Below are 18,851 nucleotides of genomic sequence, written 5' to 3'. Positions count from 1 at the left end.
GAGGGCTAACAACGTTTCAGATTTTTTTTAAGATCATAACAGATTATTGAATCTCCCTTTCCATTTATCAACTGAATTAATGTAATATACGTTGGACTGCAGGAAGCTATGACCGATTAAAGTTTCCTCAGAAATAAAAACTACGTAGAAAGGTCAGGCCCTAAAAGTCTCTCCAATACACCTTGGAAGTGACCCTTTGCTTTAGGAATGGACCTTTACATTCATGGGGATGAGACTCCCCAGCTTCACCAACATCCTGAGCAGAAAGCAAGAAATGGATACTCTATCTTTTTCCGTTTTCTCAGTTTCCCTAAAAACTTTCCCTTGCTCTTTGAAAATCCACCTAGCTTCACCAAAGGACACAGGGAGAACTATGGATGTCATCTACCTGGACTTCTGCAAGGCCTTTGATACAGTCTCCCACACCATTCTTTGCTCTAAATTGGAGAGACATGGGTTTGATGGATGGACTGTTGGATGGATAAGGAATTGGCTGGATGGCTGCATCCAAAGAGTTACAGTCAATGGCTCAGTGTCCAAGTGGAAACCAGTAACAAGTGGTGTCCCTTACAGGTCCGTACTGGCACCAGTACTATTTAGTATCTTCATCAACGACATAAACAGTGAGACTGCATGGTGCACTCAGTCACTCAGCCAGTTTGCAGATGGCACCAAGCTGAGTGATGCAGTTGATACGCTTGAGGGAAGGGATGCCATCCAGAGGGACCTTGACAGGCTCGAAGAGCGGGCCCATACAAACCTCATGAAGTTCAACAAGGCCAAGTGCAAGCTTCTGCACCTGGGTCAGGGCAATCCCCAGTATCAATACAAGCTGGGGGATGAAGGGATTGAGAACAGCCCTGCGGAGAAGGACTTGGGGGTACTGGTGGATGAAAAATTGGATATAAGCCAGCAATGTGCACTTCTCGCCCATAAAGCCAACCGTATCCTGGGCTGCACCAAAAGAAGTGTGGCCAGCAGGTCAAGGGAGGTGATTCTGTCCCTCTACTCCGCTCTGGTGAGGCCGCACCTGGAGTACTGCATCCAGCTCTGGGGTCCCCAGCGCAGGAGGACATGGACCTGTTGGAGCAGGTCCAGAGGAGGGCCACAAAAATGATCAGAGGGATGGAGCACCTCTCCTGTGAAGAAAGGCTGACAGAGTTGGGGCTGTTCAGCCTGGCGAAGAGAAGGCTGCGGGGAGACCTTATTGCAGCCTTTCAGTACTTAAAGGGGGCTTGTAAGAGGCTTTTTAAGAAGGCCTGTAGTGACAGGACAGGGGGCAACAGTTTTAACCTGAAAGAGGGTAGGTTTAATTTGGACATAAGGGAGAAATTTTTTATGGCACAGGTGGTGATACACTGGGACAGGTTGCCCAGAGAAGATGTGGATGACCCACCATTTGAAGTGTTCAAGGCCAGGTTGGATGGACCTTTAAGCAACCTGCTCTAGTGAAAGATATCTCCGCCCACAGCAGAGGGGTTGGATGGGGAATGTGGGGCTGCGGTCAGTCTATAGCAGTCCCTCTCTGTCACTTCCTCCTCCTTATGCTTCTCCCCTGCTCCAGCGTGGGTCCTCCATGGGCTGTGGTTCCTGTCAGGAGTCTCTCCACAGGCTGCAAGGGAATCCCTGCTCCTTGCCTGCAGCACCTCCTCCCCCTCCTTCCTCTCCTTCTCCAAACCTGGTGCTCGCAGGGCCATTTCTCACTTTTTTCCCCTCACTCTGCCAGGCAGCGTTTTGCCCTTTCTTATACACACTTTCCCCAAGGGGCCACCCTCCTGGCTGAGGGGCTCAGCTGTGCCCTGCAGTAGCTTCGCTGGAACCGGCCATGTCCGGCACGGAGCAGCCCCAGCCTCTCCCCACAGAGGCCCCTGCAGCCCCCACTGCCAGCACCTCGCCACCAACACCCAAGTAATCATGACAATGATCATTTTTTTATACAGTCACCATAGAAAAGAGGATTAAAATAATTTCAGGTGATTCACCTTGTGATTTTTCTAAATGATCTGGATTTTTTTTTTTTTAATATCCATGTACTTCCACTGAGATGCTCCTTTATTTGTGGGTCTTTCACAGACAGCTTCAAAAGTCCAGCTTGTCATACAGAAGGAAAAGTAAAACGGACCACAAATAAACACGCGTTTTTTCCCCTCTCCTTTCAAGAATTTCTTTCAAGAATAACAACACCAGATGGCACCGTAATTATAACAGAGACAACAGCAAGAGACAAGTGGGATTTCAAGTTCATTGTATCCCTTTGAGAAATGAATTTCAGAAATCATTTCTCACTAGAAGTATTTTTCAAGTCTTAAAAATCAAGACGTTTAAAGCAGGGAGCAATAAATATCCATTGTTTTGGATTTTAAAGGTAACACGAGCTTACCCTGAAGAGGTAAGACATGAGCGCCTACCGCATAGCAGTATGTAATGCAGCGACAGACTTACCCGCCATTTTCCTTTCTGGGCCAACCTTTCTATCACTGCTTGCCAAATCAGTGCATCAAACCTTGCACTGAAAATATAATCATGTGCAGGGAAAAAAGTTTGTGGAAAGACTCGTTCATCTGCAAGAATAAGCAATTGAGAAAACTATTTAGTATACATAGCACTTTTAAAGTTGCGGTCTTAACTAAATTACTTCATTGCACAGTGACAATTTTAGCACTGATTAATACCCAGGAGAATGCCAAATGGGGGCTTAAATATCCCTGGCCACCCAACTGATACGGCACCTTGTTATCAGTGGCCAGTCTTCATTAAACAAGGGAAAAAAAAATAATCCCTGCCCTCAAGAAACACCTCCAACCCCCAAGACATTGTGAACCTTGTGGTGGTTCTTCCACTTGTGGGTGAGCCCAGTTATGCATGCTGCTAAAGCTAATCAAGGTCCTTAACACGGGGCTACAAGTTCAAGTAAATGCAGCAGGGGCACAACCCAAAATCTTCTGGCACACCTGCATGCCCGACATCAGACAACCCCTGTGAACCGGCCAAAAAAGCAAGTAGAGGAGGAGAGACTGAGGAGAGGGCAGAGAGACATGGGGTGGACATTGCTCAAAAAAAAAAAAAAAAAAAACCCCAAACAAACAAACCCACACAATGCTACAGAAAGGCCACATTCCCTCTTTTCATTGCTGCCCATTACTAGCTGAGGGAAGTCCCCCACACTGGAATACACTGCACTGTAAACTCAAGCTTAAGCTGAGTATCTTCTAATTATTTTCAAATCTACCTAGCTAAAAGAACAGCAGCGTGGTTTGGACAAAAACCACGAAAGCCTTAGAGGTCTGGAGCTCCAAATCTCCAACCTTGTCTCCTTGACTCTGAATTTCGATCTTTTCTAACTATTCCACAACTGAGGTGTTCTTGTGAGACAACATGCTCCCTGCACAGTGTTTTGGGATTGCTGGCATCTGCTGTATACGAACTGGACCAAGTTCACCACATCCTTTTGATTAAGCCACTCAACATATTCATAATCCTCAAACAGACCTGTGGCACTAAGGACCAAATGAATGATCTCACGAAGGACACTCTACCAAGGACTTGTATTGTAATCACTACCGAAAAGCTCTTAGAAAAATTAAGCTCTTAATTTGAGTTTACCGTTGACACATATGAAGATTGCTGCTACAAAATCAGCAATTTGAGTTCGATCTGCAGAAGCATTCAGGAGAATCAAACCTTTATGAAACATAGAAATTGCCTCAGAAGAGTCTGATAACATGATCAATGAGTGGCCAGCTCTATAATAAGCCTGAGAAAAAAAGGAGAACAAAAAAGACCATTGTTGGGAAAATATTCAGAGATCTTTACTACAAAACAAAATGTTATCATTTTTTCCTAAATTCTCTAATTATGCTATAAAATTAATACATGATATGTAGTATTATTTTTACAGCTTCTTACACACAGATCCAAAAACAGTGCAATAAACATCCCTTGAAATCCACAACATGCTGATGTCATCACAGATACTATGAAATTGTGATAAATCCTGGAATACAAAACTTGGAAAATAACTACAGGATGAAAGACATACTGTTTGTAACTTTATTTTAACCTCCTCTGGACAGGATTTTTTTTTTTTTTCCCCACAAGGTCCAGAATGTATTTTTATGTCCCCATGTCACTGCATTTTGCAGTGTTTACCACAATGCATATATTCTTCAGCCAATGGCACCTGAACATGTTTATATTCACCACTGAACTAGGTTGTACTGGCTCAGAGTCACAGTGGAATCAGTTTGTTCAAACCAGATAACTGGTATGCTGCAATACAGCGCAAGTTAAATTGATATTTGCATGCAATTTTACCGTATCTAAATCAAATACCTTCTACTAAAGTCTCTGGGAGTCTATAGTGGTTAGTCCAGAAGACTATTTATTGTACATAAAAGCCAATCCAAGTGTATGCCTCCGTATCATAAATACTGTACAACTGCTACTTATTCTTAACAGATGAGTATTTGAGTCAATGTGTACTTAATCAATGTGTACTTACTCACAAACGTATGTGTAGTGTATTGTTCTGTCCACTGGAAATACAATATGACTTTGATCATCACGTACTGTACCCAGGAACTGTAGGCTTATTAACATGTAAAGAATATTAGGGCACACTGCCCAAGCGAGCCTTCAAAGCTAAGTCCCCATCCCAGACCTGGCTGCTGTCAGTGACTGATCAATCTGTACCGTGAGCCAGTCTCTGTAAAACCACAAGTGAACACAGAGCTGGTGAACCTCACCACAGACCGGATCTGCGCAGCGTGCCGTGGCCTGACCAGAGACCTGGCCAGGGCTGCGTCATCCCCAGGTCTCCAGCACCACAAGGACATGTAAGATTTTATTACTTGCTATCACCTTGTCTGGGATATCAATAAAATAGTCATCTTTCTTGAAAGCGTTGGTGCCTCTGTTGTTGGGACCGAGAAAGAACCAGCATCTCCTGGTGCAAAAGAGAGCTGCTTCATTTTATTAAAAGTACTATTACAGTAGTAATTTTGATGCCCACAAACAGAGCCAGACACTGATTCTGGAATTTTATGTGATATTTTATGCCATATTTGCTTTCTGGAGCATTCTGGAATTTTGTGCTATGTTTTATGCTATATTGGCTTATCACACCTCAAAACCAAAACACAATAAAAAGCAGATATTGATACTTGTTTTAAAAAGTAAGGCATGCAAAAGCTGCCAGCTTAAACATCTGAGTACCTTAACATACTCCCGATCCCAGTGTAAGCTCTGGTAGGCTGAAAACACTGCTTCTCTCCATTTACCAAGATTGTACAAGGCAGTTGATTTGTTGCAGTGTAACACAGCTATGTCTCTGGAACACCTAAAAATACATTTTTAGCATAACTGTTTATTCGCTTGAAAAAGGATGCATGGTACTTTAGAGTTAGCAACAAGAAAAAAAGAAAAAAGTCTACATATCACCCACCTAACAAAATTAGAGGTAAAAATGGAGTCGTAGAAAATAAAGATTATTTGAACATCAGCTACAAAATCCCTTAGTGACATCCTAAATGATACTTTAGTGATACCCTTAGTGATATCCTGGTCTCTTCTGAAGCAGAAAGCCAACCCACTGGACTAACGTAGTATAAGGATTTAGAAAGAGTTTAGACCATCTCGACACACCTAGATATGGCTCAGTGAAAGCCAGTGGCCAAGAATGGGAGAAAACAGACACACGAATGGAGGCTGCTAGATGGAAAGAATGCTAAACACATTTTGGTCACGAAAAAACAACGTAAACACGTTTTACTGTATCACCAGTTGATGAAGTCAACAGAATTATCCACATTTATATCAGCTAAGAAATAAAGAAATGTATTTTAGAGAACAGGATATACTAAAGTATATAAAGCATCTGCTGGATCCAAGACAGTTTCTGGAAAGGGCTGCACACAAATTACAGGACTACAGCCCATGGGGTACTGGGGGGCCTGGAAAGCCTGTCTTGCCTGCGCTTAAACAAATAGTACATGCCAAAGAACTGCATCCTTCATCTTATTCCTAGCTACTAATTTACACTGAAGAAAGTTGTTTCAACTATACTGAATGCGTTCGGAGCACAGTCTTGCATGCAAGCAAATCCTGACGAGGCAACCTATGGCAAGGGGAAAGGAGACGCTCAGGAGCGGGTCCCTGCAGTATGACAAAGCCCCACTGCCTGCCAGGGGCCGGCGCTGGAGGCAGCCTGCTCAGCTCCCTCCTCGCTCCGTCCTACAACCTGCATATGCTCCAGACTGATTTTACTACTTAGTCTAAATGGCTAACAGTCAAAATAAATCAATGGCTGGTGTTAAAGTAGGTTAACAGCAGTGTTAATATACAGTAGTAATCAATATTTAATAATTAACATAACACTCAACTATTTAATCATGAATAACATCAGCAACTGATGTTAACTGAAGAAAACAACTACTTAACATTTGGAAAGAAATACCCAAAGAACTCTTCTGCTGAAAAATTATTTTTTAACAAATCTGAGAATACTAAGAAAGACAGAATAACAAGAACAAAGTAATTTGCATGAATCATTTTAAAGATAATCAGATGACCCATGCAACAACAGGCCATAGACATGACCAGTATATGGCAGAATCACAGCAAGATTAATCCACAGCATGTCAGCTGAGAAACAGAAGTAATTTAACAGAAACAAACATGGTTTATGGAAACTTAATTTGAGCTTTAATTATACTAATTTATAATTTATGCTTATATAAACATATTCAGATTACAGTCACTAACTAATCTCCCACATATATGTCAGGAACAACAATTCCTCTTTAATTATAAAACTGGTACACTAAAGAGTGTGACAAAAGATACAAGCAAATCAGGCGTCAGGGCAAGAAATACAGTTCTGAGTTAATTGCAGTACTGTACGAATTTCAGACTTGTCTTATGGTTTACATCTTGTAATTCAAGAATACTTACGGGACCCACTGCATTAAATAACCGAGCATATGTAGAGCTTGATCATACTTTCTGATGGCCAAAGAGTAATTTCCATTTTTAAAATCCTGGTTCCCAGCTTGTTTCATACTCTGTGCATATTCCATGGGATCCATGCTAATTAAGAGAAAAAAAAAAAATTAATCAGTCAAAAGCATTGATTTATGAGACACTTCTTTCCCTAAAATCCACTTAAATTTTGACCTTAGTTTTTGCATATTTGAAAAGGAGAACAAAAGAGCACATCTTTTTTGTTTGCTGCAGTTGGAATAGTAAAACATAACTGAGGTGATAGCCTCATCTTTGCTGCTGATGCCTGAACTTCCCATCTCTTTTTTAATCAACCTCAGCTAACCAGATCTACCACTGGTATGCATTTTTTTCAGTTTTTTCCTCAAGTCTTAAACCATATTTTTTAAATTAAGATTCCAAATTATTTAAATGTGTGCACACACACTAAATGTGGGCGGAAATATCTGAGAGAACAAACAGAGTTCATATGCTTAAGAAATACATGAAGCTATACATCTAAAGTAATTAAACACAAAACTCATTTACTTGCTTTTTATTTATCTTTATGACTTTTTTGTCCAGGTTCATTACATAAAACTAATCACATGGTCAAGTAGCTAGATAAAGGCAACAAACACAAGAGGAAAACCAGCTACATGTATGTTGAGAAACAGAACATCAAAATCACAGACAAGAGAAAAATCCAATGCTAAAGCCTTGCATAGAATCATTCTTCACAGATGGGTTTTATGATTAAAAGCCATTTCCATTACCTGCAAAAACCTGTATGAATCTCACAAATCTCAGTGCTATTAAATAAGATTAATTCACCAAAAAGGAATGCACAGATTTACTTATTATCCAGGTATTAGCAGGCCTGGAACAAAACCAGTAACAATCTGTAGCTTCACAACCTGCTAACATGATCTGCAAGATCTCTTCGCAACAGGGCAAACTGGATATTTTTAAGTATATGAACCTACAGACAAACCGAGAAATGCTACCGACATATTTTGTGTATAGTACTCCTCATGACGAACCTGAAACGTTGAGAATCAGTACTGGATTGTGAACACAGAGGTACGATGAGGCACGCTACGGATGGCACTGCGCTGGATTGTGACCACAGAGGTATGACGAGGCACACTACGGATGGCACTGCGCCTCCCTCATTTATCCAAGCGCAAGAGGCGCTCGGCAGGATGACATCTGCACTAAGCAGACAGGGGAGCAGCAGCCCACAACCCCGAAGAGGCAACAGCAGAAAAACCAGGTGCAACCACAAAGCTCAGATCCAGAGTGCTTCAGGCTGGCTGGGAAAAGGCCTGTCGGAAGTTATGTCTTGTTTAATTAAACAAATAAACACTTGTGATGATGTCTGCAATCCAAACATCACCTCCCCTAATTCCAGGGAATTCCAAGAACAGATGAAATTCCTGGCTATAAACTAAACTGAAGAAAAATAGGTCCCATCTACATGAGGGAGGTACAATGACCAGTCACGCTAGAGGAGTAATTATGACATTTACCCTAGGCAAATTAAATCACCACTTCATTGAGCAATGTGCATACAGTATATATTTTAAAAATACTACTTACTCGGACAGCGAATCAAGTCTACTCATAGTGTAAGCAAGACATTTTTTACACTGCACAGTATGAGGACTATTGAGGTGAAGAAAAGGAAAAAAAATAGAGCAACAGTGCAAAGAACAAAAAGCAAGTGCTAAAAGATGGTTCTACCTTGTACTTTTTTAATTCTTTCAGCTTTCAACTTTCTAGCATCAGAAGGTTAGAGAAATTATTTTCACCAAGAATAATACTGAAACAGTTCAACTACACAGGAGCTTCTTCATGTAGGAATACACATGAACCTGTGGTTTTCTAAATCATAGTTGAATTTCAAGCTTTTTCTTTTTTCTAGGGTTATGCTTCTACTTAGGGTAAAATTTTTACCCAGAATTATACTTACCTTACTTTTCCTTGGAATCTACTTAAAGTACAATTACAAATAAAAGGTATTTACAAGACGTTTAAAGGATTATTTTTCCCACAATACAGCAAAAGACCCCCAATTAAAATATACATTTTAAAAGGACTTTCAAACGTGTCCTGTGCCGAGAAGTTTTGGAACTGAGCTCCCTGTTTCAGATCAGGAGGTGGCATCCCCTCACCACTCCAGGTGGCAGGATTTCCAGTAGACCACAAATTCCCATCCTTTTCCAGCACTGGAGCTTCCCAGCCAAAACTCCAAACTGTAGGTCTTTTAAGTAACTGGGATGTCTGCTGCAGGCTTTAGCAACTACACCCAAGTCTGCAGACCCAAGAGATAGATACACAGGCATGCAAATCTGACATCTAAGCTAATGATCCAAAAAAATTGCTGTGCTGACTAGCACAGCATGTCATGCTATTGCCTAACATCTTCCTGAAGTATAAACAATTTTAACTCAAAACTAGTGGACTAACTGAAGACGTATTATATAAAGTCTACTGAGCATGGTGAGCATTAAACGAAGATGCTGTCTCTGGCTTAACTGGCACAGGTAAAGGTCACAACTGCATCTGAACATAACTAATGAAAGATTTTGTCGTGGTGAGTGCTGTGGGTTAACCCCGGTGGGATGGGGGAAGAGGAAAGGAAGAGTAAAAGCAAGAAAACTTTAAGGGTCAAGATAAAAACTGTTCAATAAGCGAAAGAGAAGTGGAAGAAGAGAGAAAGAAAACAAAACAAGTGATGCAAAGGCAATCATTCACCACCTCCCACATGCAGATCAATGCCTAGCCAGTTCCCAAACTAGGGATGGCTAATCTCCCTAAGTCCCCTCCTCTCCCTTTTTATTGCTGAGCATGGTGTTAGATGGCATGGACTATCCCTTTGGTCAGTTTGGGTCATCTGCCCAGTTGTGTCCCCTCCCAACCTCTTGTGCACCCCCAATATATTCATTGGGGAGGCAGAGGGAGAAAAAGAGAAGGCCCCCGACACTGTGCAAACACTGCTCAGCCACAGCTAAAACACCAGTGTGTTATCAGCATTGCTTTTGTCACAGATTTAAAACACAGCACCATAGGAGCTACTATGAAGAAAATTAACTCCATCCCAGCCAGACACAGTAGAGTAAGACAGGTTCCCCTCATAAAACAGGGATTTCTCCTAAGCTATGGAGTCCCTGAAACACATAAATGTGTGGGGACACCCTAAGGTCTGGGACATCCTTCTCAGTGCATTGTTGAGACCTTGTCCTTCAAAGAAACAAACAAAAGAAACCAGACAAGATGGTCTACTCTGTTCCCTTTTTTATGGCTCCTGAGGCCACCTGCACAACTGTGACAGCAAAATGAAGCATATTAATTTCTACTCAAAGAATTAAAACAAAAGATTATACAGTTAAGTCAGAAACAATTGGCTCCAACCCCTACTGCTGCCAGTGGGAAAAGTTCCCATTTACTTCACATGTTGCCAACTCTTACGTTATTGTGAAGGTTGGTGTCCCACTGAACTGCTTCAGTCAGACTGTCCTCAGAAGCAGGGCAGTTTTGGGGGTTTACAAGGCTAAGTTTTGATTCTTCTCACTTCAGCAGATAAGCTTGAAAACACAAACAGAGACTGCCCAGAAAACCCATTTGTCATTCTTGAAAAATGTTGTGTTCCTTACGCCAGCTATCAGTCTCAAGAGGTCAGCTTGTGCTTTCTGAACATTTCAAGTTGGCAATACTAAAAACTTTATAAATCTGAGAGTGAACTCAAGCAGTTGATTTGTTCTGTCTGCATCTGGTTTTCATCTGGTTTACACATTTTAAAAGGGAAACTGTGTGACACTGCTTATTCACAGAGAAAAGTGGAAGGTCTACACAGCCATGCTTTTAATTATTGTTGATACTGAGAGTTAAGCTTTGAGGTTCCATCCCTATGGCATTACTCAGTGGTAGAATAACGTTTTTATTCGTGAGGCACAGTAGCTTTCCATAACGCAAGCATCAAATGAAGGAGCCAAAAGCTACTTGAACCAACAAACGGGGAGCTCTGCATCTGAATTAAAATAGTGGTGAAAAATGAGCATCGTCCTATTTCCAGGAAATCTGACTTCTAAAGACTGTGCCTTTAGACTGAACCTTTCCTTCTTCTCCCTTAACCTAACAGGCAGACATTACCAGTGGCAACAGGTAGGGAGAGAAAAAGCCCAACAACGCATCTAAACTGTGGTTGAGTGACAACGAAATACATTTCATCAGCTTTCTAATAATTCATGTTTTCTCACCAGGAAACCTTCGCGCTCTCATTAGCTCTTGCCCAACAAAAGCACGCTGGCTCCGAGAGCATGGCACCACCGAGAAGGAATTGCTGTGTCACCCCGACCTGCTACATCAGAGGGACCCCTCCACCCACGTGCCCACCACTGGCACCATCCGTCCAGGCAGTCCTGCAGTCACCCAGCAAAAGGACACTGCATATAGGTCTTCCAAATGACACGTTCAATATGTCCTGGTATAGATGTATGTGAATGTCAGGGCAGGCCCAAGAAAAGAGGAAAAATATAGGATGAGAAGGCTCTAGCAGCCCATAACTTGAAGAGGCAATGCTCTGCCTGCTAGCCAGTTTTATTTGCTTTCCTGACAATAACAACAACAGCTACCAAAGACATATTTACAGAACACAACCTCCTTTGAATGCATATAAGCATAACCCTGACAGTGAAAAGCGGAAAAAATGTACTTCTTTCAGGAGCTTTGCTTTTTCATCAAATGCTGAAATGGTGAACAAAAAAATCTTGAAATTGCCTGTACTTTCAGAAGAAGCCTTGGAGAAACAGCAGAGACAAAAATACAAGTTCTGCAATCAGGATGAAGAGGTTATAATGGACCAGGCCATAAGCAGACACATTAGGAAATCTCATGCAGAAGAGGGGAAAGAAGTTGAGATTTAGACATGGTCATCCTCATCGATCTGTTTAGTCTGGAAAAAATCATAGTGGTATTTGTGATTATCTGAACATTTTAATCGAATCTTCAGCCAGTATCTCATGAAGAATGTGTTCAGCCCTTGTAAAATATGTCGTCTCATCTTGGAGAAGCTGGTCAACTCAAATGAAAAGCCTATCATTTAGATAGCTTCTCATTAGACATCCCTATCGTTAGGCATAGATTCAGATAGATAGGGATAGCCTATCATTAGATAGATTCTCGCTCTGCCCTATGAAACAAACAAAAAAAAAAAAACAAACATTTCTGTAACAAGTCACCTTGCCAGATTCGTACCAGAACTTGGAAGTGCCAAAAGACCCTTTGCTCCCAGTAAAAGCCAGCACCACGTTGAAAACGAAGAATGAGATTCTAGAGGAAATTTGAAACAGATTAGGGCAAGCAGAGCAGCATAGCGATAGCTTCTTATCAGTGTATGTTGCTTTGAACTTAGCACAAATTGGACCAAATGACATTTCTTTATTGCTTCTGGGCCCTATGGCTGGCCAACGTCCTATGCATCACAGTACTCCAGAGCTGAAGACAGCATGCATCTCTGTAGCTGTGTTTGCTTCTAAAAGGACAAAGAAAGCAATTTCCTAGGTAAATGAATAGAGAGAAAACTTTATCAGGTTATTTCAGTCCGAACTGGTGTTGTGATTTAACCCCAGCCAGCAACTAAGCACCACACAGCTGCTCCCTCACTCCCCTCAGTGGGAGGGGGGAGAGAATCGGAAGGGTAAAAGTGAGAAAACTTGTGGGTTGAGATAAGAACAGTTTAATAATTGAAATAAAATATAATAATAGCAATATTATTATTAACAATAAATTGTATGGAAAGGAAAACAACAGAAGAGAGAGAGAGAAGCAAAACCCAGGAAAAACAAGTGATGCAATTGCCCACCACCCGCCGACTGATGCCCAGCCAGTCCCCCAGCAGTGGTCACTGCCCCCTGGCCAACTTCCCCCAGTTTATATACTGAGCATGACATCATATGGTATGGAATAGCCCTTTGGCCAGTTTGGGTCAGTTGTCCTGGCTGTGCTCCCTCCCAGCTTCTTGTGCATCTCCAGCCTTCTTACTTGGTAGAGCATGGGAAGCTGAAAAGTCCTTGACTTAGTATAAACACTGCTTAGCAACAACTAAAACATCAGTGTGTTATCAATGTTATTCTCATGCTAAGTCCAAACACACCACTATACCAGCTACTAGGAAGAAAATTAACTCTATCCCAGCCAAAACCAGGACAGTATCCACCCTTTATTCTATATCATCTACGTCATGCCCCAGGTCCCATACTTTCCAATACATTTCAATTAATCACTACTGCTTTTCCTGTCTTTTAATATATACACACAGATATCATTCCCTTGGTCTATGGGCCATCCCTCTAAAATGTCCATTGGGTTTATTTAGTCTATGACTTTGGGTTTCATCTCTCATAATAGTCTTTCAGGGCAGAAGAGATGGCGTGTGGTGTTGGATTGTTGCATGCTGAAGTCAGTTCTGGTTCCATCACTGCTGCACTTTGCTCGGTTTCATCAAAGTTCATTCTTCGTTAATCTGAGTGATTCTTACCGTAATACCTTTGATATGGCATATAGCCATCATAGAAGTGATGATATACAATATTATATAAAAATTAACATCATACAATTCAGTCCATTGGCTATTTTCACCCAAAGTCAAATACCCTTGAAGTACACATCCGAATTCCCCATCCTTCTGCATCACCCATCAAGTGCATCCAGGTCCCTGAGCAAAAGCAATCCTATGAATGGGCTTGCCTTTGGCCGAGGCAGGAATAACCCAGACTGTCTTCCCCAGCTTATCTTTTATGTGCACTACAGGCATTTTATCCCCCTCTACAGTACGTAAAAGTTTTGATTGGGCAGGGCCAGCTCGATGGGCAGATACCCTAGTGTTGACTAACCAGGTGGCTTTTGCTAAATGTGTATCCCAATGTTTAAATGTTCCAGCACCCATTGCTCTCAGTGTAGTCTTTTAACAGTCCATTGTATCGTTCGATTTTCCCAGAGGCTGGTGCATGATAGGGGATGTGATATACCCACTCAATGCCATGTTCTTTGGCCCAGGTGTCTGTGAGGTTGTTTCAGAAATGAGTCCTGTTGTCTGACTCAGTTCTCTCTGGGGTGCCACAACACCATAGGACTTGCTTTTCAAGGCCCAGCATAGCGTTCTGGGTGGTGGCATGGGGCACAGCATATGTTTCCAGCCATCCAGTTGTTGCTTCCACCATTGTAAACACATAGTGCTTGCCTTGGTGGTTTTGTGGGAGTGCGATATAATCAATCTGCCAGGCCTCCCCACATTTATATTTCAGCCATTGTCCTCCACACCAGAGAGGCTTTAACCACTTGGCTTGTTTGATTGCATCACGTTTCACATTCATGGATAACCTGTGCAGTAGTGTCCATGGTCAAGTCCACCCCTCGATCACGAGCCCATCTATGTGTTGCATCTCTTCCTTAATGGCCTGAGGTGTCATGGGCCCAGCGAGCTAGAAATAATTCACCCCTATGTTGCCAGTCCAGATCTACCTGAGCCACTTCAATCTTAGCAGCCTCATCCACCTGCTGGTTGATATTCTTCAGTGGCCCAACTCTTGGGTACGTGAGCATCTACATGACATACTTTTAAAACCAGATTCTCTACCCAGGCAGCAATATCTTGCCACAATGCAGCAGCCCAGATGGGTTTACCTCTGCGCTGCCAGTTAGTCTGCTTCCATTGCTGTAACCACCCCCACAGGGCATTTGCCACCATCCACGAGTCAGTATAAAGTACTGACCGTTTTTTTCGTTCAGCAATATCTAAAGCCAGCTGGATGGCTTTCACCTCTGCAAACCGACTCGATTCACCTTGTCCTTCAGCAGTTTCTGCGGCTTGTCGTGTAGGACACCACACAGCAGCTTTCCACCTTCGATGTTTTCCTACAATACGGCAGGACCCATCAGTGAACAGGGCATATTGCTTCTCATCTTCTGGCAGCTTATTATACAGTGGGGCCTCCTCAGCACGCGTCACCTCTTCCTCTGGTGATATTTCAAAATCTTTGCCTTCTGGCCAGTCCATGATCACTTCCAAGATTCCTGGGTGACTGTGGTTTCCTATTCAAGCCCATCATGTGATCAGTGCAACCCACTTACTCCACGTAGGATCAGTTGCATGATGTGTAGAGGGGACTCTCCCTTTGAACATCCAGCCCAGCACCAGCAGCAGTGCCAAAAGGAGCTGTGCTTCAGTACCAACCATTTCCAAAGCACCTCAAACCCCTTATATGTTGCCAATATCTCTTTTTCAGTTGGTCTATAGCAGGCCTTGGATCCTCTGTATCCCTGACTCCAAAACCCTTAGGGGTCAAACTCGAGTCTCCCCTGGCACTTTCTGCCAGAGGCTCCAGGTAGGGCCATTCTCCCCAGCTGCTGTGTAGAGCACATTTTTTACATCTTGTCTTGCCCAGACTCGCCCAAGGGCTACTGCAAGAATTATCTCCTGTTTAATTTGTTCAAAGGCTTCTCGTTGCTCAGGGCCCCATTTGAAATCGTTCTTCTTCCGAGTCACTTGATAGAGCAGGCTTACAATCAGACTGTAATTTGGAACATGCAGTCTCCAAAAACCCACAATGCCTAAGAAAGCTTTTGTTTCCTTTTTGCTAGTTGGTGGAGACATAGCTGCTATCTTGTTGATCACATCGGCTGGAATCTGATGACTTCCATCTTGCCATTTTATTCCTAAAAACTGGATCTCCTGTGTAGGTCCCTTGAACTTACTTTCTTTTATGGCAAAACTGGCTTTCAGAAGGATTTGTGCTATTTTCTTCCCTTTCTCAAAAACTTCTTCCGCTGTGTTGCCCCATACGATGATGTCATCAGTGTATTGCAGGTGTTCCAGAGCCCCACCCTGTTCCAGTACAGTCTGGATAAGTCCATGGCAAATGGTGGGGCTGCGTTTCCACCCCGGGGCAGTTGATTCCAGGTGTATTGGATGCTCCTCCAAGGGAAAGCAAACTGTGGCCTGCACTCTGCTGCCAAAGGGATTGAGAAGAACTCATTAGCGATGTCAATGGTGGCATACCACTTGACTGCCTTTGACTCCAGTTCATATTGAAGTTCTAGCATGTCCGGCACAGCAGAGCTCAGTGGTGGCATGGCTTCATTCAGGCCCCGACAGTCTACTGTTAGTCTCCACTCTCCATTACACTTTCGCACTGGCCATATGGGACTGTTAAAGGATGAGTGAGTCTTGCTGATCACTCCTTGGCTCTCCAGTCGACGAATCAGTTTACGGATGGGAATCAGGGAGTCTCGGTGCAATATTGCCACTGGTGCACTGTTGTGGTGGCTATCACCACCTATTGTTCTTCGACCCTCAGCAACCCCACAACAGAAGGGTCCTCCAAGAGACTGGACAAGGTAGACAGCTGTTTAATTTCCTCTGTCTCCAAGGCAGCTATACCAAAAGCCCACCAGTACCCTTTTGGGTCCTTGAAATACCCTCTCCTGAGGTAGTCTATGCCAAGGATGCACAGGGCCTCTGGGCCAGTCACAATGGGGCGCTTCTGCCATTCATTCCGTTAGGCTCACTTCAGCCTCCAATACGGTCAGCTGTTAGGATCCCCCTGTCACTCCAGAAATACAGATGAGTTCTGCCCCTTTATAGCTTGATGATATTAGGGTGCACTGTGCCCTAGTGTCTACTAGAGCCTTATACTACTGTGGGTCTGATGTGCCAGGCCATCGAATCCACACAGTCCAGTAAACCTGGTTGTCCCTTTCCTCCACCTGGCTGGAGGCAGGGCCTCTCTAGTCCTGGTCATAATATTTGCTACTCACTTCTTGTAAATACTAATCAGAAGTCCCTTAATTAAGATCAGGAGTAAGATCAGCCCTTCTACTCTCTCTGGGGAACTGCCCACTGGAGACCGGAGCAGCAGTTTTCCTGGAAGAACCCCCTTTTGTGATTGTTTTTCCTTGCAACTCACATACCCATGCCTCTAGGGCCGAGGTAGATTTTCCATCCTCCTTCCTCATGTCCTCTCTGTGGTCACGCAGGTAAAACCACAGGGTGGCCCGTGGTGTGTACCCACTACATCCTCCCTCTTGAGCAGAGGAGCACTTACTCCTAATAGCTGAGATACTGGTCCATACAGGTGGGAAATAGGGTCTATTCTCTTTGAGTTGCTGGACCAGTTTCTCCACAGCCAAGATGAGGGAGGAAGAGAGATTTTCTTTGTATTGCCAGAGTTGGCCAGCCATTTCATCCACCGTTTGTCCCTCTCAGTCTTTCCAGGTCATTATGCCAATGAATTGGCATGCGACAATGGGGCACTCCATGCAAACTTCTGCCACATGGGTCATATGCATCTGACTTCATCGGCAACTTTGGATAACTGCTTGTTGTCCAGGTCATCATAAATTACCTCCAGTACAGCTAATTCCCTCAGGTACTGGATACCTCTCTCCATGGTGGTCCACTTGCCTGGGTGACATATAACATCTTCCTTGAAGGGATACCTTTCCTTCATGCCTGACAGGAGTCACCTCCAGAGGCTGAGGACTTGTGCCCCTTTTCCAATCACTTTGTCAATGCTCCCTTCCCTAGAAATGGATCCCAGCTGCTTGGCTTCCCTACCCTCCAACTCCAGGCTACAGGCCCCATTATCCCAGCATCGGAGCACCCAGGTGACAATGTGCTCGCCTGGACAACAGCTGAAATCCTTTTGCTTATCTCACAGCTCACTCGGGGATAGAGATCAGGTGGTTACCATCTCATTTATGAGTTCTTCCTCTCCCTCCAAGGAAGAAGAGGAACCCTCCTGTTGAGTTCTTCCTTGGGGAGAAGCGAGGAATTCTTCCTCTTCCCCTTCCTGTTCTTGTGATGGCCCTGCTTTAGAGTAGTCTGCCTCCTCACTGGTGGGGCAGTATGCTTCTTCCTCCTGCTCCCTCTTAGGAGGAGCTTCTTCATCCCTTACTGAACGAGCTGACTTCCACTTCCAAGATTTCTTCTTGTGTATGGGGGTGACTGATAGCAGCACAGGTTGGTTCTCTGGTTCAGCCGCAGTGCCTGTCACCGGGGTTGGAGTAGCTACAGCACCTGTCGCTTTGTCATCAGATCCAGAGACCTCTTCCCCTTGAGGGCAATGAATAGTGTTGAACAGGGCTTGGTAGGCATGGGCCAGGCCCCACCATGTTGCAGTGATTTGTGTCTCTCTGGAGTTGCCAGGGTGACAGCATACTTTTTTCCAAATACTTTACTAGTTTTTCAGGATTCTGCACTTGTTCAGGGGTGAAGTTCCAAAGCACTGGAGGTGCTCACAGTCTTAGGTACTTGCCCATACTATCCCACACACCCTGCCACTCATAACTGTCCAGCCTTGGGGTAGATCTCTGGGTGGTATTCTTAAATAGTTGTTTAGCTTTAAACAAGACCTGAAACACATTCAGGAGTAGGTGCAACAGGAACATGCTGGTTTGAACATCCCAAGGATATTCAATATTCTCAAGAGCTATTGTAACTAGCCTGGAGGAGAAGGGGAAGGTGAAGGAAGGTGTCTCCTCCGTAAATTGGTTCTCTGAGGAGAGGTAAAAAGTGTAATTATTAATAGTTATTATTAATAGTTTCTGAGAGATGGCTCCTGAAGTACACAGATGATGGCAATGCTGAGTACAAATACCAGATAAGTCTCACGACCAGCCATTTTATCATATCATAAGCCAGTGTTACAAAGTTCAGCAAAATTTTAACCTTGACCAAGCTCCCAGAGGTGATAAACAGCACAACAGAGAACGTATACTGCAAGTAGGGTGTAACACAACTCTGAGAACAAGCACAACTCTGAGAGCAAATTAATCAACATTGTGACCAGAGACTATCAAACTAATATAAT

The 18,851-nt window shown here is 43.4% G+C and overlaps 1 protein-coding gene across 3 annotated transcripts in view; it reads right to left on the bottom strand.

The window, feature by feature from the left end:
- TRANK1 (tetratricopeptide repeat and ankyrin repeat containing 1) overlaps window positions 1-18,851 on the bottom strand; it is a 61,003-nt gene that overhangs the window by 37,964 nt on the left and 4,188 nt on the right. For all 3 annotated transcript variants that reach the window (XM_087768058.1, XM_087768065.1, XM_087768059.1), the window contains exons 2-5: window positions 6,952-7,086; window positions 5,215-5,338; window positions 3,604-3,754; window positions 2,443-2,561 (exon numbers count right to left, since the gene is read on the bottom strand). In XM_087768058.1, the coding sequence (XP_087624184.1) occupies window positions 2,443-2,561; window positions 3,604-3,754; window positions 5,215-5,338; window positions 6,952-7,085 (528 nt within the window). In that variant the 5' untranslated portion in view covers window position 7,086. The remainder of the gene's footprint in view (window positions 1-2,442; window positions 2,562-3,603; window positions 3,755-5,214; window positions 5,339-6,951; window positions 7,087-18,851) is intronic.

The sequence above is a fragment of the Nipponia nippon genome, unplaced genomic scaffold (genome assembly GCF_047370975.1).
Source record: "Nipponia nippon isolate SJK-2023a ecotype South Korea unplaced genomic scaffold, ASM4737097v1 scaffold_1, whole genome shotgun sequence".
Lineage (NCBI taxonomy): Eukaryota > Metazoa > Chordata > Aves > Pelecaniformes > Threskiornithidae > Nipponia > Nipponia nippon.
The sequence above is the reverse complement of the archived record's forward strand: the minus strand, read 5'-3'. Positions and strand labels throughout refer to the sequence as shown.